The sequence below is a fragment of the Wyeomyia smithii genome, chromosome 3 (genome assembly GCF_029784165.1).
Source record: "Wyeomyia smithii strain HCP4-BCI-WySm-NY-G18 chromosome 3, ASM2978416v1, whole genome shotgun sequence".
NCBI classification, from domain to species: domain Eukaryota; kingdom Metazoa; phylum Arthropoda; class Insecta; order Diptera; family Culicidae; genus Wyeomyia; species Wyeomyia smithii.
The window spans coordinates 194,051,403-194,078,764 of record NC_073696.1 but is presented as its reverse complement, the minus strand read 5'-3'; the positions used below and the strand labels follow the sequence as shown (position 1 = coordinate 194,078,764).

Genomic DNA, 27,362 nt, shown 5'->3' with positions numbered 1-27,362 from the left:
ACTGAAGAGAGGCTCTGGCATCACAGCTAAGGTTATGCACGTGGGATTTTGCTTTTTAGTAAAATTCTGCATTTCAAGAGTTTTTTCACTTGTTCTTCGCTACTATTGGTGCGTTTCGTGTGATTCATAACTACAGGCTGTGGAGGTGCTCTAAAACACAATGAACTCACTGGATTCAGTAAGATAAGTACACGATACTGTGTCAAATATGTGATCTGTTTACATTCGAGCACATACCCTGTGAAAAATATTCGCCCCATTTTACTACCGCACTGACAGAGTAGAAATAAATCTAGTAGTGTGGATTGCAATATGGGGGTTTTTCTATTACTCTACTTGATTTTCAAACATTCTTTGGAGGTTTGCTTATAGAGATAAGTAACAGGGAAACGTGTGTACCCATGTAGAGCTGTTTCTGTTTCCCTCGAACTATGAACCGTCACATCTCTTTGTTTTGAGGTTTTGCACCTAACGATAACGTTCGGCAATCTCTCTCGATTCCAGATCACGAATAGGAAGAACATTGAAAGCATTCAATAAATGTTTATCTGAATATTTCTCGAGCTGCTCAACACGTTTCATTGCGGACAGAGCAGCGATTTGTTTTTGTTTTCGATCCTTTTATTGTGGATTTTTCTGCGTGTAGGAGACTAAAACAGAGGAGCTTCGAAAAACGTATCTATTACTTCTAGCTAATGGAATTATATACTTTGAAGTAACAGAACCCAAAAATTTTCTACCAATTTTTGAAGATTATTTTGTAGCAACGACTTAATAAGTCATAAGTAAATAATAAAACAATATGTAACAATAAGTCACACGTAAAACTAAAAATAACTTTATAAATAGTGTTATGATTGCATTGAAAAAATCTTAAAACCTTTATACCATTGTTTTTTACAAACGTTGACAACCGATTATGTTGTGATTGCGTTGTACTTATCCCGTTAGTTAAGCTCTGTGAAACATCAATTTTTAATCTTATTAACATACTTAGACAATTCTGAATCACAAACCAAAACTGGAATTTTCCCATGTTCAAGTCCAAGGCTTTCGACGGTAGAGTCATAAAGTGCGAAACAGTATTTAATCTTCCGCTGGTAGCGTTGCTAGTTTCGCAATCATTATTAATTCAAATCTTCCCAGACTCAACCATTCCGAAGCTGTCTTATTTAGTTTCCTTTCTAAGAAAATTCGGACTTTCAAATTTCGCTCCAATTAAACTCCAGAGCGAATGAAAAATCGAACTTGTTCTGTTGGATGTCGATCACCTCGTTATAACGTTTATAAATAAGAAAATTTTTAAAATCCTGTTTGAATCATGTTTTGACTGAATATAATTATTTCATTTTCAATGTTTTGTTATTCATTTTGAGTCTTCTTCTGTTTATGTAGTTATGGAAGTTTTCTCAACACTAAAAAAACAACAATTTAAAATACAATAACTCATTTCTGTACATCTAACTCTACAGCACTTAATCGTGACCAAATTCAACCTTCTCTTGATCCGCAGCCTCTGCCGTCAATGTTTTATTTATTATGCAAAGATTTTCCACGGTACACTTTTACCATCAATGGTTGTGACCCGGCCTCTTTCTCACCTTTCCCATTAGTTATGCTTACAATGTTGGCAATGAAGAAAAAGAAAGAAACCCTGCACCCGCCATTGATTTCGGGTGGACGAAGGCAGTCCCAGGTTCCATCAAGAAATAAATCACCATGTTTTGCACATGGCTGCAACACACCGAGGAAGCTCCACCGTAACCGCGACCGGGCTGCCTGCCCCAATGAACAATGAAATGACGAGCACTTTGTCGATGATGGGAATTGGTCCAACCGACGAGTACACAGTCAGCTGAACTTTTCGGCCTGAGATCGTAATGTGTTTACACGAATCGTGAATGCTTTGAAGCTTCTTCACTGAAGATCCGACGATCATAATAGCAGACTGCCACCGTCCATTACCGCACCCTGCCTGCGGCCCCGGCAGACGACTGCATTAGCGATCGACGCAAGCGTAACACAGTTTCTCATCCTTTTACGCTACTCTTCACGCCTTCCGCTTCGAATAGTTCACTCGGTCGGCCAATCTATTTCAGTGCATAGACGGGAATTTGCTAGCGGGATTCCTCACCGCCCCGCTCCGCTAGTAAGTACTCCGCCTCCTATTTATCTATTAATCACTCAACGGGGCTGATCGATTGATCCGCTACAGCTGACTTGGCTGGCCGATATTCAGAGCTGAAGCGAAGAGAGAAAAATATTATCCGACACCGCGGAGAAGTAACACATCTGCACAGATGCATCGAATTCCGTTGGATTTTTATTGGTTGGCTATTGTATTACGTAAGTGCGGTTGCTCGGTTGTTCGAGGTCAGTAATGCTTCAGATGGAGAATCTAGTAGAATAGTGAAAGATTCTTTTTGTCGATAACTAAAATTAATTTTGAAAAACATCTGCCTCATGAAAGCTTTCAAATACTTTTGCTTGAAGGTGAAGCAAAAGCTCTCAACCTGTTCACTGAGTCTGTAAGCCAAAAACGGATATTAATTTTCCGAACAGTGAGTTAAGTTTTTTTGGTTGCAACCTTTTTTTGCTAGTCAATTAATTTAAACATCACCCAACATCACCGATGACCGACTTTACTTCGCTCTAATGGGCGAACAAATGTTTCCATCGAAGTTTTCATTACTGATTTTCGATCACTTAAAATGATTGATGCACTATGATAACTGCCATTTCCGAGTTTTAGCAGGTAATTGGTTAACCTAAAAAACTGTTTCATTTCTTAAAATACGACGTAGTTGAATCATTCAACAGAAACCTTGAAATGGATAACTAAAGTTACGCACCACTGAAGATGACCGCAACGAAAAAATTAACATTGACCATCGGATCTCCGTTGTCTCTTCGTTAGCACTGTGCGTCATGACATTAACATCATGCTTCTAATTTGGATTCGTTGGATGTATAGGTTAACATATAAGCAAAAAAAAGTACCAGTCAGTTTAAAGAAACCGAAAGCGATCGAACGATGGGCTGTCCAGCGCTTGCGGCGGAAAGTTGCTGGAGGTCAACCGTGAAACTATTCAATAACAATTGTAGCCACAACCCCTAATGGCAGTCTGCACTGCTGCAAGGCATTCGAATCGTGTTTGGGTTGTGAAATCAGCATTCCATTTCCACGCAGGGAACTGGTGTAACTTATGCTTTGAATTGCAAGGGTACAACTATTTCTCAATATTCTTTAACTGGCTTTCACTACGTAATTAGTTACTTTCGTTAGAGCACGTACGTACACTTTTTTCAACTAGTTTAACGAGTCGGTTGGCACCGCGCATGTAAATTTCAAAATTATTTCATTTCATTGAATGCTTCAAGTTATGCAGAACATTGAGTCCATTTTACGCATTTTCACAAAATCTCGAAGAACTACATTCTTGGAAAACGCTACTGAACTCTACTCGCAAAAGTTATTACGAGCTTACATAACAGCACATTATGTATTACACCTTATATATGGCAGCCATGGTCAAAGCGGAGTTGATAAAATCGAAAACTGCAAAATTATTCTTATATATTTTGTTATAAATTTGCTTCAAGCTTTTAGTTGGCAAACCAGTTCATCCGGATCGGATCAGATACGTTGAGATCCACCATCGAGTAAGTAGAACTACGTCAAAGATTTCGCTTATTTCTGTTCAAGATCTACTTTTCCGGTTAACATTCGTTTATCAAAATAATACCTACATTCAGTGACAGCTAAGACTCAATGGAAATAAAGCGACAAGGGGTCGCCTGGTGCAGTTTCGTGTGCAACGTAATAATGAGTATTAAAGTAATGTGGCAGTTCAATTGCCGGACCCTGTATGATTGGCGGTCTAAGCTTGTGCAATATGTTCAATCAAGCAATAAGTTAAAACTGGTAGCCATATTTTTACTAGATAATACCAGCGCTGGTAGCAGCTGAATGAAGATTAGTCAAGGATTGTGTATACAAATAAATTAACTTAAACCAAGATACTCGCTACTTCGGTGGAAGTCGAGAATAACTCTGCACTGCCGTAAGAAATCACTAGAAGGTTGGAAGAAGGACTGATTTACTGCATGAGTAAAAAATATACAGCGATTGTAAAAAATATACATCGAGTAAATTCAAAATAAGCACGAAATTTTCAATAGCAAAAAATATATATACTTTTTTCGCATATTAAAATAAAGAATATATATATACTTTTTCTTTATATTTTTATGTGCTAAGTTATAACAAAACAGCGTTAAGTTGTAAATACACACATTTTTGGAATGTCAGGATTTTAATTTTTTCTATTTATTTTTTCCCTCTATTTCGCATTCTAAGAGACAATAAATTTTTTATGGAAAAAAATTGTTCCTTGAACGTGAAAACGATGGTCCAACCTGGTAAGGTGACCCTACTTGAGAACATTCGTTCAGAAACCAAGTAAATTATGGAAAAACCCAAAAAAAAATCGAAAAATCTCTGTGTTAAAATCTTAGTCACAAGAATAATGAAAATATTACCGTAGTGATTTTTACGTGAAAACGTTTAGTTCTACAGATGAGAAAAAATGAAACAATGAAAACTCAAGAGAAGCAAACAGCAAACAAACAAACGATTTGCGCTAGAATATTTGTGCCAAAGCAAAACTTCACTCTTTATAATTTGTACTCTTCATTATCTATTTATCCGAAACGAAAACAAAAGATTGCAATATGCCGATTGTTAGTGTTTTTTTTTAGTTTAAAATTAGTTTATTTGACACGGCACGATACATTTTCTGTTTTACTGAACCAAGTACAATTCGTATTAACTCTACGTTAGCAGGGAAAAGAGGGGGGCCTTTTTTTTAAGGTGAGAGGAGGGGAGATACAATTTTGACTTAAAACTATTTTGGAACTTTGTTTTTCAACTGGTAGAGCAATTGTATTCTTGTTTGTTGTGGATTCAAAATATTTGTGTGAGCATAGATGCAGGCTCTTCGTTTCCGTGTCTTCAGCATAGTATATTTGTATCCTTAATCTGACAAATAGACAAAGAAAATTTTAAATTTTAATGTCAGCGTTTTTCAGAAAGCAGTATAGCTGTGTCATGTACTGGAGATCACCGAATATGCCGATTGTTGTTCGGTGTCATATTATTTTGCATACATTATACGTCAAACAGCTCCCAGATAGTCTCAAGGTACGATGCTGGCCTAACAAGCCAGTCGTCGTATGCTCGAGTCTCGGCTCGGGAGAGACTGTTAGTGTCAGTAGCGCTAGCCCCGCAATTGTCCTGTACACTAAACAGTTGACTGCGAAGTCTGTGTAGAACAAACAGAAGGTCAAGTTTCGGATCGGAATGTAGCACCAAGGCTTTGCTTTGCTATACGTCAAACAGCTACCAAACCAACTTCTGGAGAACCTTCTCCTTAAATATCCGTGTAATGAAAATCGTATTACGTATTTTTTTTTTTTTTTTTTTTTTTTTTTTTTTTCCGTGTATATTCTGAATGTGTGATATAGTGAATATTTACCGGTCTGAGTTTTTCTCGTTTTGCAACCTGACTTTACGGCTAATTGTGATTTAAAACTGCTTCTACCATCTGTTGAATAACTGCTGCATATCGTTCACGTGAAATTTGAGCTAATATCGAACATTCAAGTGCTTAATTTTGCTAACTGGCAAATTTGTTTGGTGATTGCATCGATTCAGTACTGGCTGCTGCCTTTTGTTCTCCAGTCGTGTCGCATTTTGTGCTCAGCCACGCTCTGCTGTTCGACAGAACCTTTTGTTTTGCCTGGAACGGTTGTAATCTGTGCTATTGCTTTCTACGATCGTTAAAATCGCCCTTCTGTATACTATTTGTTGACACGTTTACTTTAACCGATATGGATAAAATCTGCATTAAATGCACTGAACCTGTTAAGAACCTGAACATAATAAAGTGCTATCTTTGTGAGCGCGTCGCTCACATGAATTGCTTTGGGTGGACCCGTTCAAATTTGGAGTTCGTTAATGACCAAACAAATCTGTTGTGGTTCTGTTCTGATTGCATGCAGCCAGTTGATCAATTAAAATCGCATGATAAACGACCCTGTTCGGATGATGTAATTTCATCTGTTTCGGGAGTTATAAACGACTGTATCAATGCTGTTCGAAATGAGATTGGGCAAACAAACACCCTAATCAAGGCTATCGCAGAAAAGTTGCAGTCGATTCCGACTCCGGCGCCTCTGTCTGCTAAATTGGGAAACAAGCGCCCTCGAATACAGTCACCCACCGAAACCCCAAAGCGAACGGTAATTCAAGCGAAACTAATAAGCGGCACACGATCGATTGGCAACTTACCAAAAACTGTTGAAACGGTACCTAAACCAGCAGAAAAATTTTGGATATACCTTTCTCGCATTGCACCCCACGTGTCTGAAGACGATATTGCGGCACTGGTCCAGGAATGCGTGCCCGGCTCTCAGCCGGTAGTAAAAAAACTGGTCAAAAAAGACGCCGACTTAAAAACATTTGCTTTCGTCTCGTTCAAAGTTGGCATTGACCAGCAGCTTAGTGAGAAAGCATTAAATCCCACTGTCTGGCCCGAAGGAATACTTTTCCGCGCATTTGAAGAGCGCAGAAGCAAGGATTTTTGGGGACCGAATGTAACAAAATATCCACGAATCGATCTATCGCCCGCACATCAATCGCCCGCATCGCTGCAAATTCCAGTAGTCTAAATAACTGTTTATTAAAAGCTCAACCACCGGTGGATTTGGGGGGCCAACGGGCCCCCAAACCAGTTAAGTGTATGCATTTTACAGTTTTACCAAAAAACCATGAATTTTTTGTCTCCCATAGCTCCTCACCAGGCAGCCCTGCACAAACCAGTACAGGACAACATATCGAAGCACATCAATGTTCTTCAAAGATTCGGGCCCTCACGATATTCTACCAGAACGTCCGGGGATTGCGAACAAAAACTAAGGATCTTCGCCTGGCACTTTCTTCTAGTGATTATGACATCATCGCGCTGACTGAAACATGGCTCGGCAGCGATATATTCAACTCTGAGCTCTCGTCCGATTACAACATTCATCGATTGGACCGTAATGCTACCACATCAAAACTGTTACGGGGCGGCGGTGTGCTAATCGGCGTGAAAAAGCATTTGCGTTGCACATTAATTCAACTAACTGATGCCGATAGTTTAGAACAAGTTGCTGTTCGTATTTCGTTGCCCAAGCAATCGATTTTCATATGTTGCATTTACATAAGACCCAACTCTGACCCGGCTGTTTACTTAAAACATGCGTCTTGTGTTCAACAACTGTGTGAAATTGCTGCTTCTACCGATACTGTCTTTGCTTTAGGAGACTATAACTTGCCCAGGCTCTTATGGAATTATGATGCCGACATAGATTGCCTAATTCCTGTTAATGCTTCCTCGGAACAGGAAATTGCTTTAACACAATCCATTTTGGCATGTGGATTACAACAGGTTCAAAATGTGCGTAATTCAAACGGAAGACTTCTTGACCTGGCTTTTGCAAGCAACACTGAGAGAATCGAATTATTCGAGTCACCTCGTGGAATTTTAAAAATTGACAGCCACCACAAGCCGTTCATTATCAAATATGATTATTTTCGAAATTCTGACGACACCTGGGCAGATCGATCTCACTACGATTTTGAATCATGCGATGAACCCTCAATTCATGCTCGGTTAAGTTCTATTGACTGGGAATTGCTTATGGAGAATTGTAACATTGACGACGCTGTCCTCCGGTTTTACGAAACTCTCTTCAACATTATTCACGATCACACTCCTATTCGACGACGTAGAGTTCGCCCACGTTTCAATCAACCATGGTGGACTTCCGAGCTCCGGAATCTTCGCAACAGATTACGTAAGATAAGGAAACGTTTCTTCAAATCACGCACTGAGGACAACAAGCGATTGCTTCACGAAATGGAGGAGCTCTACACCGGTCGTCTGAACGCAGTATTTCATGACTACATATCGCGCAATGAATCGAACGCCAAGCGGGATCCGCTCTCGTTCTGGTCATTAATCAAAAAATTGAGACGGAATAGCGGTATACCTCAGGATGTATCCTACAGGAATATCAGCGCGGACTCCACTGATACGGGTGTTGAACTTTTCGCTAAATTTTTCAAAAACGTATATTCGGACACCCCACCCACCCATTCACCGGACGAACGTCGCGAATGGTTGGATAGCATAGCTCACTACAACGTGAATTTACCGCAATTTAATGTTTCTGTTGATGAGGTTCAAAGAATGCTAGTATCATTAGATGCTTCTAAAGGTCCCGGTCCGGATAATCTACCGCCAGCTTTTGTTAAGCAGTTTGCTACTAGCCTCGCCTTGCCCGTATCGATTTTGTTCAATCGTTCGCTAGGTTGCGGTGTGTTTCCGACAGTGTGGAAAATTGCGTCTATAACGCCAATACATAAAACTGGAAACATTCATAATGTTGAAAATTACCGTGGTATTTCAATACTTAGCTGCCTTCCAAAATTGCTTGAAAAAATTGTTTACGACGCTACGTATCGTTCTATTCATCCAATCATATCTGAACATCAACATGGTTTCGTGAGAAAGCGTTCTACAGTCACGAATTTGATGATATTTATTGACTCGCTGATAAATGGTATTGAAGAACGACGACAAGTTGATGCAATTTATGTGGATTTCAGTAAAGCATTCGACAAAGTACCACATGCACTAGCAGTTGATAAGATGAGGTGTATGGGTTTCCCTAACTGGGTGACTAAGTGGATACTGTCCTACTTAACCGATCGCTCGGCCTTCGTATCAATCGGTGGTACTAAATCTTCCTGCTTCAAACAACCTTCAGGTGTGCCACAAGGCAGCCATTTGGGACCATTAATATTTATTTTGTTCGTAAACGACCTGTGTACCCGTCTACGCTCCTCAAAACTCATGTTTGCGGATGACTTAAAAATATTCCGTGTAATTAAATCCAGACTTGACTGTTGTGCTCTACAGAATGATATTGACGCACTTTTACGCTGGAGCACATTGAACGGCATGCAGGTTAATGCCACTAAATGCTGCGCCATCACCTTCAGCCGCTTACGCAATCCTTTGCATTTTGGTTATACAACAGGTTCCAGCAGTCTTCCCCGAGTGAATGAAATAAAAGATCTGGGTGTAATCATCGACTCTAAGGTCAGATTCAACGGGCATATTTCCATGATTACTGCCAAAGCGTTTGCCACCTTAGGTTTCTTGAAAAGAAATACTAGTGCATTTCAAGATATCTATGCGCTCAAATCACTATACTGTGCTCTAGTCCGCAGCATTCTGGAATACGCTGTTGTTATATGGGCGCCATATCACGCTGCGCAACTAAACAGAATCGAAGCTATACAGAAAAACTTTATAAAATATGCTCTACGTGTCCTGCCCTGGAATAACACTGTTCACCTTCCGCCATACGAGGAACGATGTCAACTAATTAACCTGGAGCCACTGGCAGTAAGAAGAAAACTACTTCAGCGGCTTTTTGTATTTGGTTTACTCAATGGAGAAATCGACTGCAGCTCTCTGTTAGGTTCTATTGGTATTACCGTTCCACGGAGGCAGCTGCGAAATTACACGCTGCTGTGGCAACATACTCATCGTACCAACTACGCTTATAACGCACCATGGAATATGTGCTGCCGAGTTTTCAACGAAGTTTGTGACGTCTTTGATTTTAATATCAGTAAAAGTACTTATAGACAAAGAATTCAACACCTAGACTAAGTAAATATCTGTACAACTTTTTGTTGAAGATTGACCAATAAATTAAAGAACATGCTTGAAAATATATTCAAACTTTCCTCATTTTTCTCAAGCATAATAATATATAACTCTGCATGCGAAATCAGCTGCATGCTGCGTTTCTTCCAAATTTCTTAGTTACTTCCTTCATTGTTTCAAATTCACCTACCTATTATTTGAATGGTTGCTGTGATAATTGTGTAATCTCAGAAGGAAACCAAAACTCTAACTTAGTTTTGGCTTGTAAAGGGTGACAATTAATGAAGATACATTGATTATTACGAAAAAAAGGAATGCACATATGAGAAAGACCCATAATAGACTTGATTCTACCAATTAGGTAACTGTTTCCAGTTTGTTGCTCTCCAGTTATTTTTGTACACCAAGGAGTTTAAAATCTCAAAGAAACCTTCGAATTGTCGACTTTAAGGCAGATTCGCTAGGTTGCGTATTGTGGGGTCGAGTGATTGTTAAAGAACGTTTATGTTTTCGGCGTGATGACGCATTCTCTGACCAAAACACATACGTCCCATAGGCATAGTATTTTTGAAGAAACGCAATCAAAGTTTTCTTCAAACATTGGCTTTAGTTTCATTGATCGCCATACCACTGGGCTTGAACAATGATTTCGACAAAAAGAACGAAGTCCTTTTTCGTCCATTACTTTGGCCGGTCTTCCACTGGGAATCATTGGTGAGGTTTGTAGGATAGTATACGCTAAGAATGGGCGATACTTACAAAAGTATCAATTAGAGATGGGCGATACTGACGAAAGTATCGATAGTTTGGCATTACGATACTTCAATGATACTTCGATTCGATGCCAAGAACGAAATATCGGCTGAAGGAGTATCGATTATCAATTTTCCGATAGCATCGGTTCTAGACCTTCAATTTTTTTGTCAAAAATCATCATTTAGTAAGCATCGATACCGGTACTCATCTCTCGCGGTAAATATCGATGCCAAATACTTCATACCGTGGCCCCTAGCATCGATGCCGTTGGTATCGATGCTACACGCAAAAGTTGGATGGTGCGAAACCAGTACAAAATTATGCGTTTTTAGCGCAATTGTTGATGTACTTCGGAACCAGTACAATGATTGCGTGTTGGGCATAACGCAATTAATGCTCTAGTGTTTCTCCAATGTATTTAGCAGCTCCAAACTACTACACCTGAACAGTTTCAACTGGTATCAAGCAGCATTGCAAAGCGAGCGAGAAGCAAAACCATTCTCCTCCTTTCTGCTTGAGGACGAGACATATGCTACGCTTTTCAAGTCTTTTGCACACACGCTTTCGAGATACTTTTTCTTCTTCATGCATTCCTCTGAATAGCAGCAAGCACGCACCGACAGTATGAATGAGACTAACAACACTGGTATCAAGTATGTTCAGCACGGGTGTCTCGCTCATTTCGTGAAGCAAATAATAATCCATGAGTAGCAGTCACTAATACACTTGACGTGAGAAATAAAGTGTCGGTATATGATACATATTCTGATTTCATTCTATGTCAATGTATTCGCAGTACAACCGTTGCGTTATGCGTTTCACACATTTATTGTGCGATTTCTGTGCAACATTTGTGCGAATCGGGAAGACACAACGATTGTACAAGACTTCAACTTTTGCGTGTAGCATCACCCGTTCCTAGTATCGATACTTTGGCATAGTGATACTTTTACGAACTTCGATGCCGGGTGTCGGAGTATCGGTTAAAGGAGATCGATACTTCGATAGTGTCAAACATACTTTTTTTCTTAAAAAAAACTACAAATATCTGTGAATCAACAAAAATCTGCACATAAACTCTAAAAATGTGTGTTTTGCGGACGAATCTGCACTTTTGGTAACCCTGAAGGGAAGCAGTTGATGGTAGAAATAAACAACTAATAATACTGCAGGTATCGTGTAGAAAGTATCGATACCGGTACTCATCTCTCGAGGTGAGTATCGATGCCGAAATGCTCGATACCGTGATCCCTGGTATTGATACCGTTGGTATCGATGCTAGTATCGCCCATTCATAGTAAACGCAGTTGAAACCGGAACATTTTCGCATATGAAATAGTTTACCAGATTTTACGCGGTTAGAACTGTACAATGCACTTGTGCAATGTCTTTTGTTTCGACGCCATTTTGAACTGAACTTAGCATGCATACACAAAACAAAAAAATCTTACATATATTATTATTTCTCAATAAGCGTGTTTGTTGAGGAATAAGAAAACCTCAAAACGAATCTGAAATTTTACTGGTCACCCGTTGAATGATTATTGGTGTCAAACTATACTGCTTTGTTTTGAACCATACTTATTTTGACGAACGAAAATTGAATTCTGCAGTTATTAATATACTATGTTTAAACTTTTTACCCACATCATCCATGCAGCAGCCTCTGCTTCGCAATAAATCATTGCACGATAACGTCACCAAAAAAAAAAAGAAAAGTTTGGCAGCTTAGGAACGTTTGTTTACATGTTCTTGTAAAGTTTTCTGATTTTATATATTGAATGAAAAGTTGACAGAAAGTCCGGAACCGCTGACATAACGCACGTAAAAGCATCATGAATATCAGCAGGAATTGCCGCAAATTCGCTTGGAAACTGCTTTGAGAATCATGATCTATAAGCTTCCTCTAGGGATGGGCGATACTAGCATCGATACCATCGGTATCGATTCTAGGGGTGGCGGTATCGAGTATCTTGGCATCGATACTCACCGCGATAAATGAGTACCGGTATCGATACTTTCTAAACGACGATTTTAAAAAAAAAAATTTCAGGTCTGATCAGCGTTGCCAGGTATCCAGATTTAGCTGGATTATCCAGATTTTTGAACATGTATCCAGGTAGACAGCTTTGATGTCCAATTATCCAGATTTTTCATGGATGATCAGGATTTTATCCAGATTTTATTTATTTTTTTATTTATTAATTTTATTTTGTCACCTCAATTTTTGCGTACCCCAAGACTTTTATTCGAAAAATTAACCTTTCACCCCACGAAATGACTGCCAGATTTTTTCCAAATTTTTATTTTGCCTTTTCCAGATTTTTGAAAAATGACCTGGCAACGCTGGGTCTGATACCGATACTATCGAAGCATCGATAATCGATACTCCTTCAACCGATACTTCGATACTTTTGTCAGTATCGCCCATCCCTAACTCCCTCTTTTTTTTGCATTCCTATGCGCAACTGTCAAAAGAAAAGTAGACTACACTAAACGAAACTGCTCGCACATGAGTGTATGGTTATTGTTTGATTTTAGGCAGTTTCGAGTGTTTCGAAATTAGATTAGCTCAATAATCACATCATTTACACTGATTGTTTACACATGACGAAGTGAAACCAATTTAAATGTTGACAATTTGATCACCACACACGATATGTAAGCTTGTGTGTGTTTATTCTAAGGAAGTGCTTTCATTTGAGGAGGTTATAACATATAGCATGCGACTGTGTTGGTATGTTGACAGTTTGATCAGCAACATACACAACCCGTTTTACAGTGGGGAAAATTGACGATATCGCGACTAAATTGATTACCTCGGCTGCAAACAGTTGCAGTAGATTTGCCTTCAATCCGATATTGAAGGATTTGTACACCACAGGGGGCATTTCATATTACTTTCCGCTGCAAGCTGAAGACCGAACACGGCGTTGCGTCGGTTTACATGCAAGCCGAGTGGTTCTGACTTCAGTACATGGTGCGTTCGAGAAAGCGCGTGTGAGCCCCATCCAACGAGCAGACTCCCGAAATGTATACACGAAGTCAAAAACACTCGTCTTGAGGGTTGCCGAAGTCGTCGAAGTCGTATTTCAATTAGGACACTGGGTGGTTTTGATTTGTGTTGACACTGAATTGTAATAAAAATAGCCTCAATGGAATAGTTCGGAACACACATGCGGCGTTATACTGTGTTTCGACGTGCTTGACCACAACTGGTGGCACAAGCCGAACACCGCAACTTTGTGGGTAGTAATGATCACGCGATAAGTTGAAGTCTGAATACGAAAAACTGCATGCACCCTAGCGCCGCATAGTGGGGTAATTCAGAATTAAATTGTCTACTATGTAGATGCCTCAAGCCTCCTGAACAAGTTTGCAGAACACCGCATCTCTCTAGCAGGTCGGAATCGTGAGATTAGTTAAGTTCAAAATACGACAAATTGTGTGCCCACTAGCGCCACATGGCAGCAAAATTTCACACTGAATTGACCACCATACAGAAGCCTATTCCAGGTGATGCTAAACTTTTCGAGAGGTGTTGCAATACTTTGTAAAGCGATTCCAAACTTATGACGGGTAGTGCATATATCTGTAAAAAACACAGAAATTATTCACAAATTTGCCACAAAATCACTGCACTGACCAATTTTGACAACAAACCAGTATCTTGTAATTTTCACTGCTAAAAGGCACGTGTTGAAAATGCAAGCGATTGTTTCTGTGTTAGGAGAGCTTTTTGAAGATTGCTTAATGCCACAGATAAAAAGATTTCGACAGCTCCCGCTACAAAGCTTTGTGTGATGTTTTAGCATACAGTTTTATGCAAAAAAAAATTACCATAAAAAAATGCTACGTCGATTTCAATACTAACCCCCCCCCCAAGCTGTGACAAAAGAGCTTGTCAAAAAACGATCATACCTCCCTCCTCCCATGAATGTTACGTCTTTTATGTATGCTTCCTAGGGTGGGGAATCGTTATATGAAAAAAAAACGAAACTTTATAGCAGAAAGCCAGAACCAAATTTTTTCTGTTATATTTGGGGCCCCAAACAATCCTAAATTTATCGAAAGTCGATTGGTTTTGTCTTCGCTTGGCGCATTGCATTTCAAATTTATTTGGAGATTTGTATGAAAAAAACAACTTTTTTGCATTTTACATTCTGAAGAGCTCAAAATGGCTCAAACCATAGGTTTCATAATTTCAAATGGTAGGGTTATTGATGCCCAACAACTTGGCCGAAGATACCAAAGAGCTAGGGTGTCCCAAAAAATACTAGAGCTGTTCAAAGTTGATTATGTCTAAATTTATGTGGCAAATCATTTTTTCTGCCAACACTGCCAGTGTACCGGCGTCAATCAGATTTCCATCAGAAGTAACCTCTGAAACACGTTGTAGATTCTACCTACGTCTAGAATATTGACCTAAATTTGTTTGCTTGATTCAGCTGAGTGTATAAACTCGTTACGACAGGTTATTTCTGATGGGAATCCTACTGACACCGGTACATTGGTAATGTTGGCAGAAAACAAGATTTTCTGCATTTAAATCGACATACTCAACTTTGAACAGCTATAGCTCTTTTAAGGGACATCCAAGCTCTTCAGTGTCTTCTGCAAAGTTGTTGGGCATCTAAAATACTATACTTTAACATAATGTAGTGCATTATTAGAGCATTATTGAGCTCTCTAGAAAGGTAAATGAAAAAAGTGGGTTTTCCCATATAAATTCTCATACAAATTTGAAATGCAATGCGCCAAGCGGAGACAAAACCAATCGACTTCCTGTAAGTTTAGGGTTGTGTGGGGCCCCAAAAGGAGCCAAAAAAACTTGGTTCTGGAAAATCGATCACTTTTCCCCACTTTAATGCTTCCTTACTTGCCTAGCAGATAAACTCTATAGGTACATGCATAACCTAGAGAAACATCGCAAAATCCCAGTTTTTGTTTTTTTTTCTAGTTTTAAGTAACCTGCGTTGTTAAGTTGTGCGCCTGTGTAGTCAGCACTCTCAACAACAGGCTGTGTTGATTTTGTGAACTTCACTCCCCTCCCCCACATTCTCATGTTTTGCCACACATTAATAACCTTTACCAGGAAAAGTACGTCATACATGACAATTTTTTTCAAACCAAATAAAATCAATGATAAATTCAATTCAATCAATTTTTCGAAACTTAAACAAAAAACAAACCAATGCAGCATTCGATTACTATGACCATTTATAAGTCTGGTTGGGTTTGAATTTTTTAGTTTAAACCGGCTGTCTATGGAGAATGTTTTTGAATATTTGAATTTTTTATTACCGCAAACTTATGATAACATACTAGAAATAAAATGTTCATAGTTAAACTGCTGATCGAACTTTTTTAAGCAGCAGCTACTTCCGGAAAGATTTATAATTTTGGTTATTTAGCCAAAACTTTTTGGCCAAATAGTAGTATCAGATAAAACATATCACTATAAAATTCACGATGACCTGACATAAATATTCAAAGCACCTTTCATCTCGGGATTTTCTCTCACATCCAAACTGCAGTTATTGAAATATATAAAAGAACTGTTCCTTATCCAACTAACTTGTATTTTGGTAATTAGGTAGTATAAAGCAGTTTTTTTATAGATTTGTAATTTTGTTGTAAATTTTCTTGTGTTTTGACAAAAAATTTTAAATCATCATCCGTCAATTGTCAGACGATAAGTGATATAATAGCGAATAGTAAAATTTTGAATCAAATGACGATTGTTGAAAATATGCACCTTTGAGCCACGTTGTATGTGAACTTCAAAACCAGATGAAGTGTACTGAACAATTTCAGTTTCTACGCGTTAAACAGTCACTCCTAAGAACGAAGATTTGATAATATTGTTTCAATATATTTTACAAAGTTATGGAAGCCAATTGCTACGAATTTAAATGACAGCTTAAATTAAACGTTGAATAATTTTGATGATGAACCTCCGAGTGATCACTTAGAAGTATATAGTGGTAAATTTAATAAATTTCAAACGACTCCATCCTGTAAAATTATTTTTCCAGATTTAACATCGAATAGATAGGCAAATCTGCTTTATATTCTAACTGAGACGTGTGAAGCAATATGCAAACGGACGTTCGTTTGAACGTTTGCTGACGGCAATCGGGGTAGCACGTGGCTTTCCGCCTTCTGCAGGTGGTGGCACTATGGCACCAGAGAGGAAACCACACTGGCAGTACAATCAGCCGGTTCAGTAACTGCAGCTAGGTGCGCTGCTGCACCGGGTAGGCGTGAATGGTGGTAGCACGTAATGAAGCGTGTAAAGCTTTTCACTACGTGCGTTCGCGAGACACAATGGAAAATTAATCACCCCGGCCATAAACGAGGTCTCGCCGGTTGCTATAATATATCTACATACCGTTCCGATGACGGCGACGGCGACTGCGTCGCTGGCGGTATTGCTCAAGCAATCGGAAGGGCCCGGTCGTTTTCAGCCCATTGGAACTTCGATTTGGATTTAAAACAAACGGTTAGCACAACGGAAAATGGTTCATTAGCTATCCGGAGGAAATTTAAAGTGAACTGTGGCCTAGGTCGTTTCCTTAGATTAACTTGCGATTTGTTAATTTTTGAAATTCATGTAATTCCACCGCTCGGCGGACAATTTGCTTGCTATGGTTTTATTTCCAGCATCGGAACAGTGGTTAACGTAATAACAAGTCACGCTCTTTGTTTATTTTCGTCTTCTATACTATCAACCAAATCACAGTCTATACAATCATCCGCTTCGCGGACATGTCAAAGCTGTTGAGAAATGTGTATTCTAATAGATAGTCAAAAATTGATAATGGTTAACCTCGCTGGTAACGGAGATTGATGGCTGACGAGAAATGACCCCCAATCATCTCGATTTCGTTCACCCATTCATTACGCTTTGTTTGATCAGTCGAAACAGGCCAGCTCCCACATTTCTCTAGTGCTTCTCATTCCCAAACCATTCTATGGAAACGAAATGAAGGAAAACCGGTTTGAAGCTCCGTTGCGACAAGCGACGAACCTTGGATTCGAGTGGCTATATTCTCTCGATTCGCAATGACCACTTCAAGTCGAACACAGGCCATCTAACCCAAAACGTTAAGCGAAACACTTCTCAATTTGGATGGATCTTAACACTTTGGAAAAGCTCATTTACTAATCTCAAGTTCCGAACGCCAACGCTGCTCCGAACTAGGCCAATGCTATTATTGATGCTATTATTGAAGTTTGTTTCTTAACTCTGCCCGACGCGAATTGGTACACCCGTGAAAACAATACCCTAAAACGTTAATATTTTATGCTATGATAATTAAAGATAATGAAATGCGTAGGATGGCCGTAGAGCCTCTCACTAACGCAATTAGCTAAGTTGAACTCGAACTTATCTTTCTTTTCTTTCTCTGACTTTACTCAACAGTGTATGCAAGCAGCGCTGACCTCGAAGTAGTAGACGACGGCGACGGAAGCTCGTTATACAACGGTGACGAGAATCACAAAGTTTGGAACGGATCCACCGACCAGCTGGACGGTATCGGTGTGGGTGACAGTGGCCATTATGATATTTACTCTGGAACCGGGTCGACGCTGGGCCGTCCGGTCCGGGCTCGACAGATCAGTGCTCCGATACCGGTGCCGCCGCCACCGAAAGAGGAGCTGAAAAAGCTGAAGAAAGAAGCCAAGAAACAGTCCAAACAACAGCTACAACAGGTAGGAAGTCAAAGTCTATCTGGCACGCTTATTAGACCCCGACCAATGCACATGAATCCACTAGGTCGACCCGGACCACCGCCGCCCCCCCTCGGAGGCCACGGAGGTCATCCGGGCATGATGATGTACTCGATGGGACCGCCGCCTCCTCCACCGCACGGCTGGCGCCAGTTTCACACCATCGGCCATCGAAGTCACAACGGGTCCGGCATGCCGCCAATGATGCACCATCAGATCCCGATGCATCCGGGAATGCCCCCGATGGCCGCCATGGTACCCCCTCAGTATGCAACCCTGCAGCATCCTCGCAGCAGTAAGAAGAAGAAAGACAAAAACAAGATGAACGGCGGTATTCCGATCGGCGTTCCGGTAGTACCTCCGATCTTCGCGTATCCTCCCCAACCCGGATCAATTCTCGAGCCACGACCACTTTCCATGAGCAACCGAAAACTGGCCCAATCAGCGGCCGCCGGACTGGATGAGTCTGGCAACTCGGGAGCCGAATCACCCGGTGGCACCGGCATCTACCGGCGCAAGGGTCACCTGAACGAACGTGCCTTCAGCTATTCCATCCGACAGGAACACCGGAGCCGAAGCCATGGCTCACTCGCTAGTCTACAGTTCAACCCGCCTGACATGAAGAAGGAACGTGAGATCGCTCAGATGGTGGCGGGCCTGGAGCTGAGCGACGAATCAACCCTGCAGCGGAGGCGATCCGAAGTGATGGCTGGCTCGTCCGGGACATTCGGAAAACCGCGTAGATGAAGAAGACGGTTGGCCTTCAGGTGAAAGGGTCGATAGGTGGTGTACAGTTTTAACTTGCGAAAGGATTGGAGTGACTGGAATTCTTTGTTTAGTCTGTATATTTTTTTTCTTTCGATGAGATCAATAGAGAGGATTAGCAGGATAATCCTGAGTCTGAGGGTGTACCGCTGTGCGATACAATTGATATATAAAAAGTAGGAGAGGGGGTGTGATAAAAAACGGTGAAGATTCAGTATTTGGAATGTTGAACATTTGATAATTATAAGAAGCTCTGAAGCATATAAAATATTTCAATCTAGCGGCATATACAGAATTATTAAACCAAGTCTAAGTTTTTTCCCCATTTAGTATTGAACTATTTTAACACTATCTTTGGCTTTGGAAATGTTTCTTTCACGAACGAGTTTCGAAAATGGGATTTTCGCATTTCTGATAGTTTTTCACACCCAATCGCTGACACCTCACCGTTTTTTTACCGTTCACACCAAACAATGATTAAATGTGCTATAATTGTCAATATCATAACTCAGGATCCAATTACAAGCCCGCATCAATTTTAGTGTCAGTATCAATTTTCCACCAAAATATTAAATTTTATCTACTCTGGCGCAGAAACAACCGTTGAGATTACTTAAAGAAAACAAATAATAATGAAAAGAAAGAAGTACAGTTTAAATCCGCTGCACTTAGCTCCTCCCGATCGTTCAACCTTAGTTGGAGCAGATCACTGAGTTTTAGTTCATGAGTGTGTAGTAGTAATTACCGCAGCAATTATTAAAAATCAATTACGATAGCAATCATTACGGGATTCCGTCATACAGTACGCGCTTCCAACCAGAAACGCATGCGGCGGCCAAGGCGGCCAGAAGGCGCGCTAGGAATTCTCGGGCCAACAACCGACCAAATCTGAATGTACGAGTTTTAACGTAAGAAAGCATACACAGACGAAATACATACACAAAAACAGAACACATATCGGTAAGCCTTTAATAGTAGAGATATACGAGCAGTAAATTGAACATGAAGAAATAAAACGTCGAAATCGAAGAGGAGAAGAGAAAAAAATTGATGTGCCTTATTAAGTAATTAGATAATTTAATTATTTACAATGATCATGTGTTGGGCATCCGCAAGGCGCTGCCTTGAAGTGGAATCATTTTAGCTTCTAGTTAAACAAACGTATGAACAATAAGGAAACCTCAGCATAATCAACATGTACTGCTGACAGCTGAATTGTAGAGCGAAAAAAAGTTAAATTTCAAGTAAAAATTATTTTTCTTAGTTGTGTACATTTAAAATAATTAGAGAAGAGTCAAGAAATAATTGCGCTACCGATAATATCGAATACGCTGCCGCAGTAAACCGTAAGGGAGAAAAAAACCGAAAACCAAAAAGCTGTAAAACACATTTTGACAGATGGCATCGTGTAACTTTTACCCGACGAATTAAAAAAAAAAAAACAAACCGTTACAACTTCCTCTTTGGCTTCGCGTTCCAATGAAGTATTCAAAAGAAAACTTAGCCCCAGGTATTGATCACCCAATTCAGAGCCTAAAGATATTTATTTCTCCCTTTTGGTTTACTCTACAGTCTTCAACCCCGAGCAGTGGCGGCAGCGTCCGACAAAAACACCACTTTTTTTAAATAACAGATAACCTGTATAATTCCCCCGCCTCTGTACTAATTATTTTAATAAAATGTAATTTTTATTATGATACTATAAATGTTCGCCAAGTGTACAAATGGATTTATGACTGTCCCAAATGTGGCGGCCGCTTTTTTGGCAATGGAGGAGAGAAAGAAATTTCCCTGCTTGTGGTGCGTTTATATTGTGTTTTACGGTGAGTATGCGTATTTTCAGCCGGTAAAACTCCGTATGAGATGGATAACCCCAAAGTGGCAGATCGTTGAACTTACCACTTGTATGTCGACCGACTAGGTGACGCTTCTGGGTGGCTTCGTATCGCTTCGGTTGCATGATACCGGAGAGTACGGAATGCGATGACGGCACTGCACTGTCGGTATCAATTGGCACTGATAGCGGAGGTTATCAATTCTATTACGAATGGGTCTTGTGTACGTTTTCGGCATCTTTTGACGGTCTTATTATGCAAGACATCAAGAGGAGGCCAAATGTACATTTTATTTCTATCGAATTATTGCAATAATAATTCCCATGTGGGACGAGGTTTCATTGCTTCATTATTCATACGTATACGCAGGTGGATGTGGCTGAACCTATGGCAGACGAATGTAACTCAGCATTACAGCTGTCAAGAGCAGGTAGTGGATCAAGTCTTGATGTTTCGACGTGATGCGCTTAACGGAGCTCATGTATATGTATATGTTTTTTAAGTTTGAATCTTGTTTTTATCACCGTTTGTTTTATTTTGCGGGTTTGAATTGATTCTTTTCGGTGATATCACCGAAAGAATCAATTCAAACCCGCAAAACATAGTTTTTTAAATACGTTGAGTTCTGATAAATGGTAGATGGAAATGTCGTTCGCAAATTCATGGATATATGAAAAGTAATCATAATGGTGTATACTTCTTGAAAGAAATTTGCAAATAGGTTGCGTATTAGGGCTTGCAATATTCCCAGGAAACGTGAATGAAAGAATTTGCAAAAATGAGATTTGAAATGCAAGATACCTTGGACAATTTGTCTGCTTGGGCTTTTTTTTATTTTTTTTAAAGGGGGGATTTGTTAGTAGCTTAAGTATTTATGATAAATATTAGTAAATAATGAGTATGTGTGTCCAATCACAAATGGTGACTTCTCAACACTGTTAGAAATTTGTAATTTTAATTGTTAGGATTTGTTTGCTTTCGCAATTAGGACTTATCATTCGTAGGGATTTAAACCTACTTGTCAGAAAAGGGGAAGTAAACTTACAACTAACTTAATTGCTAACTTATTGGCTATAAAGAGAGCTTATCGTAGCAATTGAGGATTGCAACGATTTTTGTCGAAAATTGTTAATAATTTTATTTGACATAGCTTCTAATGGTTCAACACCAGTAAGTCTATGTAATTCGAGTGTACCAAACCAAGGAGGACGCTTCAAAATCATTTTCAGAATTTTATTCTGAATCCTTTGAAGCGGTTTCTTCCTTGTTGAACAGCAACTTGACCAGATCGGTACAGCATAAAGCATTGCTGGTCTAAAAATTTGTTTGTAAATCAAAAGTTTGTTCTTTAAACAAAGTTTAGAATTCCTGTTAATGAGAGGACATAAACATCTCGTATATTTGATGCACTTGGCTTGAATACTCTCAATGTGCTCTTTGAAAATAAGTTTTTTATCATAAATTAGTCCCAAGTACTTAACCTTGTCGGACCAACTTAAAATAACCCCATTCATCTTGACAACGTGATTATTGTTTGGCTTGAGGAAAGAAGCCCTAGGCTTATGCGGGAAAATTATCATTTTAGTTTTAGAAGCATTGGGAGAGATTTTCCACTTTTGCAAGTATGAAGAAAAAATATCTAAACTTTTCTGCAATCGACTGCATATGACACGAAGACTTTTCCCTTTTACGGAAATGCTTGTGTCATCGCAGAACAATGACTTTGTGCATCCTGGAGGCAAATCAGGAAGATCTGAAGTGAATATGTTGTACAGGACTGGACCCAAGACTGAACCTTGAGGAACACCTGCTCTGACAGGAAATCTATCAGATTTTGAATTCTGATAGACAACCTGCAGAGTTCGATCAGTAAGATAATTTTTTAAAATTTTGATTAGGAAAATTGGAAAATTAGAATTTTGCAATTTCGCAATCAAACCTTTATGCCAAACACTGTCGAATGCTTTTTCTATGTCTAAAAGAGCAGCTCCAGTGGAATAACCTTCAGATTTGTTAGCTCGTATCATATTAGTAACTCTGAGCAATTGATGAGTTGTGGAATGCCCATGGCGAAATCCAAACTGTTCATTTGCAAAAATTGAATTTTCGTTGATGTGTGACATCATTCTGTTAAGAATAATTCTCTCAAACAGTTTACTTATTGAAGAAAGCAAACTGATTGGTCGATAACTTGAAACTTCAGCTGGGTTCTTATCCGGTTTTAAAATGGGAGTAATTTTTGCATTTATCCATAATTTGGGAAAATATGCAATTTTGAAGCAGCAATTGAAAATTTTTACTAAAAATTCCATTGTGCTCTCAGGGAGTTGTTTGATTAGTATATTAAAGATTCCATCGTCACCAGGTGCTTTCATATTTTTGAAATTTTTAATAATTGATTTAATCTCATTCAAGTTAGTTTCAATTATTTCTGCAGGTAAAAAATTCTGGGAAGAAATTAAATCAAATTGACGTGTGACTTCATTTTTCAATTGGACTCACAAAATTCAAATTTGAGTTATGAACACTCTCAAACTGCTGAGCAAGTCTTTAAGCCTTTTGTTCATTGGATACAAGAAAACGTTCACCATCTTTTAAAACTGGAATAGGCTTTGAAGGTTTCTTAAGAATCTTCGACAGCTTCCAAAATGGTTTTGAATATGGTTTCAATTTTTCAACTTTAGTCTCAAAATTTTGATTTCTCAGAAGAGTAAATCTATGCTTAATCTCTTTCTGTAAATCTTTGTAATAGTTTTAAAAACAGGGTCACGAGAACGTTGATATTGACGCCTGCGGACATTTTTCAAACGAATTAGAAGTTGAAGATTTTCGTCAATTATTGGTGAATCAAATTTCACTTGAGCCTTTGGAACAGAATAATTCCTGGCATCAACAATTGCACATTTTAATGCGTCCAAAGCGGAATCAATATTCACTTCGTTTTGCAAATCAAGCTCATTATTGAAATTTCTCTCAATATGAGTTTTGTATCTTTCCCGATTCGCCTTGTTATAATTAAAAACAGAGCTCATAGGGTTTAAAACTGATTCATGTGATAATGAAAAAGTTATTGGAAGATGATCAGAATCAAAGTCAGCATGTGTGATCAAATCACTACATACATGACTTTGATCTGTAAGCACCAAATCAATTGTTGAAGGGTTTCTTACAGAAGAAAAGCATGTAGGACTATTCGGAGACAAAATAGAATAGTATCCTGAAGAACAATCGTTGAATAAAATTTTGCCATTGGAATTACTTTGAGAATTATTCCATGAACGATGTTTAGCGTTAAAATCGCTGATTATGAAAAATTTCGAACGATTTCTGGTGAGTTTTTGTAAATCACCTTTAAAATAATTTTTGAGCTCGCGTGTGCATTGAAATGGTAAATATGCTGCGGCAATAAATAAAATCCCAAGTTCAGTTTGAACTTCAATTCCCAAAGTTTCAATAACTTTCGTCTCAAGATGGGGAAGAGCACGATGTTTGATTCGGCGATGAATAACAATTGCAACTCCACCGCCGGAACCCTGAATCCTATCATATCTATGAACCACGTAATTGGGATCATATTTTAATTTTATGTTAGGTTTCAAAATTGTTTCAGTAATAATTGCAATATGCACATTATTTACTGTTAAAAAGTTAAAAAGCTCATTCTCATTGGCCTTCAATGAGCGAGCATTCCAATTTAATATTTTAATTGTTTTATTTAAAATCATTGCTAAATTTTAAATTAGAAACAATTTTAATAGTAAAATTTGTGCCTATTTGAATGGCTTCAAACATTGATTTTGCCAGCAACATGGCGTTCATAAGATCGAACATTGCCTGTTGCAAAAAAGAAAGTTTACCTGCCGCAATAGGCCCCAGGCAGTTGACATTAGAAAAAATATTTTCGGCAGCAATTTTAGCTGGAGTGATAGGTGTACAATTATTTTCTAGCCTGTTTTGCTTACCCATATTAACGGTCATTTTCGAACTACCAACACTAGGCGGTATAATGTTCGAACTACCTGTAACCTGTGCATAAGTTAAACGGGTATGCAAAGGAGTAGGTAAACTATGCGTCACTGGTACGCTTGGAGAATTTTGTTTTGAAGTTGGTTTTAATTGAGAAATTGAATTTTGTTTACCTTGCCTTGCCTTAACAATTGCTAAACGGACTGGGCATTGATAAAAATTTTACATATGGTTGCCGTTACAATTCGCACAGCGAAAATTTTTACTCTCTTTCACAGGACATGTGTCCTTTTTGTGAGAAGAGTCTCCACAATTAAGACATTTTTGGTCCATGTTACAGAATTTGGAACCATGGCCATAACGTTGGCAAGTACGGCATTGGGTGATATGCTTTTCACCTCCGCCATACTTCCTATAAATTTCCCACTTTACACGTACATTATACAAAGCATGTGCTTTTTCAAAAAAATTTAAGTTGTTAACCTCATTGCGGTTAAAATGAATTAAATAATTAACAAGGGAAATTCCAGTTCTCTGACTGTTTTCGCCTCGTGGTTTTTGTTTCATTAGAATTACTTGGGTAGGGGCTATGCCAAGTAATTCTGTTAAAGTAAGTTTGATCTCATCAACGGTTTGATCGTTGGTGAGACCTTTCAAGACAACCTTGAACGGCTTGGTGTTCTTGGTGTCATATGTAAAAAATTTGTACATCTTGTCAGTTAAATACTGAACAAGACGATCACGACCCTTTACTGAGTCGGCTAATAAGCGGCATTCACCTCTACGGCCAATTTGATAGGTAACTTTAACGTCAGAAACAAACGTTGAAAGTTCCTTTTTGAATATATTAAATTCAGAAGAAATAGTTACCACAATAGGTGGAACTTTCTCCTTTTTTAAAGATTTTATATTTTGTATAGTTTCATTATTAATAAGTTCCATTTTACCAGCTTCTTGCTCAGGCAAAATATCAAAAGGATTGTCACTACAGACACTCGAAGTGTCAGAAAGAGATGCCTCTCTTTTCCTCCCCGCAGCGATGCGAGGTTTCTTTTTCCGTCCAGCCATTTCAGGTGATACGAAAAAAGTTAAAACAAATGTTAAATTCAAAAGTAGGTAGTCTTGAGAAAGACTGATGGGAAATAACTTTCAGGTAGTCTTTAAAAGACACACTGACAAAACACAAACTTTGAAGCTATAGGCAGTCAAAGACCAGTCCACAAGCAACCGAAAAAACGTCTGAATGAGATTTGAAATGAAGTACATTAATAAAAGCTAACAGAAAATTGTACACAATTGATATCGATTCGCTTGAAATTTTTTTTACAATCATAGCTTTTTCAAGTATGCATTAGAAAATCGGTTTTCGTTGCGAATATTTTCGACTCTCTTCACAAGGTTGAGAACTTGCAGTATCCTACCAAAGCGTCCATTTCCCGATGGTTTTCAACTTCCCAGGATTCAAAAAATAAAAATTCGATTTTTCGAAAATCCTGGAAACCCGGGAAGTAGAAAAAGACAAGTAGAAACGCGGCGATTTTCTCATTTTAGATTTTATTTTTCTAATAAAAGACTGAAAACCTGATTTCATTATCTGAATTCATAAGAACACATTACAACGATGAAACAAGATTGACCAATTTCGAAAACAAACAGTAGCATTGCCCAAAACCTGCAAAAGTATCAATACTGGAGTATCGATATTTTTCGTGGTCGCATCGATACCAGGCTGATATCGAGCGCAGAGCATTGATACCAGCTGTATCGATACTCTACCTGCTACTTGAAACAGGTCAATGAAAAGCTGCCATTTTTTCTAATTTGTCAATTAGTCAGAGTCAATAGACCTAATGGGACCACGGAGGGACAGAATTATATGTCACATACAAATCAGTGCATAAGCGCGTCTGCGTCCTAATTCTAAATCTAGGACAGCACAAAATATCTGGCTTGATATTCGTTATTGTCTGCCTTTTTGCAAAAAAAGAAAAATATAACGAGTCTCTGCAGTGTTAACGAAATGATTTATTAAAGAAAGAAGATACAGCTCAACAATATTAAGAATATTTTGACTACGTAACAAGAACTTTAGAATGAACAGAGTTCATACATTTTAAAACGGTTTTCATGTAAACTAGGGACAAAATCCTTGCATAACAAAGACAACTGAATACTGATTGGGATACTACGCTATTCACTACAAAATGCTTGTCGGTTGAGTGATTCGACGCTCACGATTTTGCTCTGCATAGACAGTATCGTCAACTGTGGGAGAACTTTTCTTGCAAGAGGCATTGAAACCGCCTTGAAAGTGCGCGGGTATATTCAATCCTATTGGTGTCTTTTACAAAAAGTACGCAAATCAAATTTCCGCGCTGTTCGTAGACGACATTAACACGACTGGTCGCATCCGCGCACTTCGGTTGGCCAATGCTAAAACAGATAATTATTTCCACTGTCAAAAAGCGGGAGAGTTGACAGCCATTCACGGACAGATGGGCTCAAAAATCATCGA

General features: G+C 38.9%; 1 protein-coding gene across 1 annotated transcript in view; it reads left to right on the top strand.

Moving 5' to 3' along the window:
- Nucleotides 1-20,752, top strand: part of LOC129733236 (uncharacterized) — a 38,623-nt gene extending 17,871 nt beyond the window's left edge. The window contains exon 2 of the mRNA XM_055694914.1: nucleotides 17,974-20,752. Within this exon, the coding sequence (XP_055550889.1) occupies nucleotides 17,974-19,028 (1,055 nt within the window). The 3' untranslated portion in view covers nucleotides 19,029-20,752. The remainder of the gene's footprint in view (nucleotides 1-17,973) is intronic.
- The last annotated feature ends 6,610 nt before the right edge of the window (nucleotides 20,753-27,362 follow it).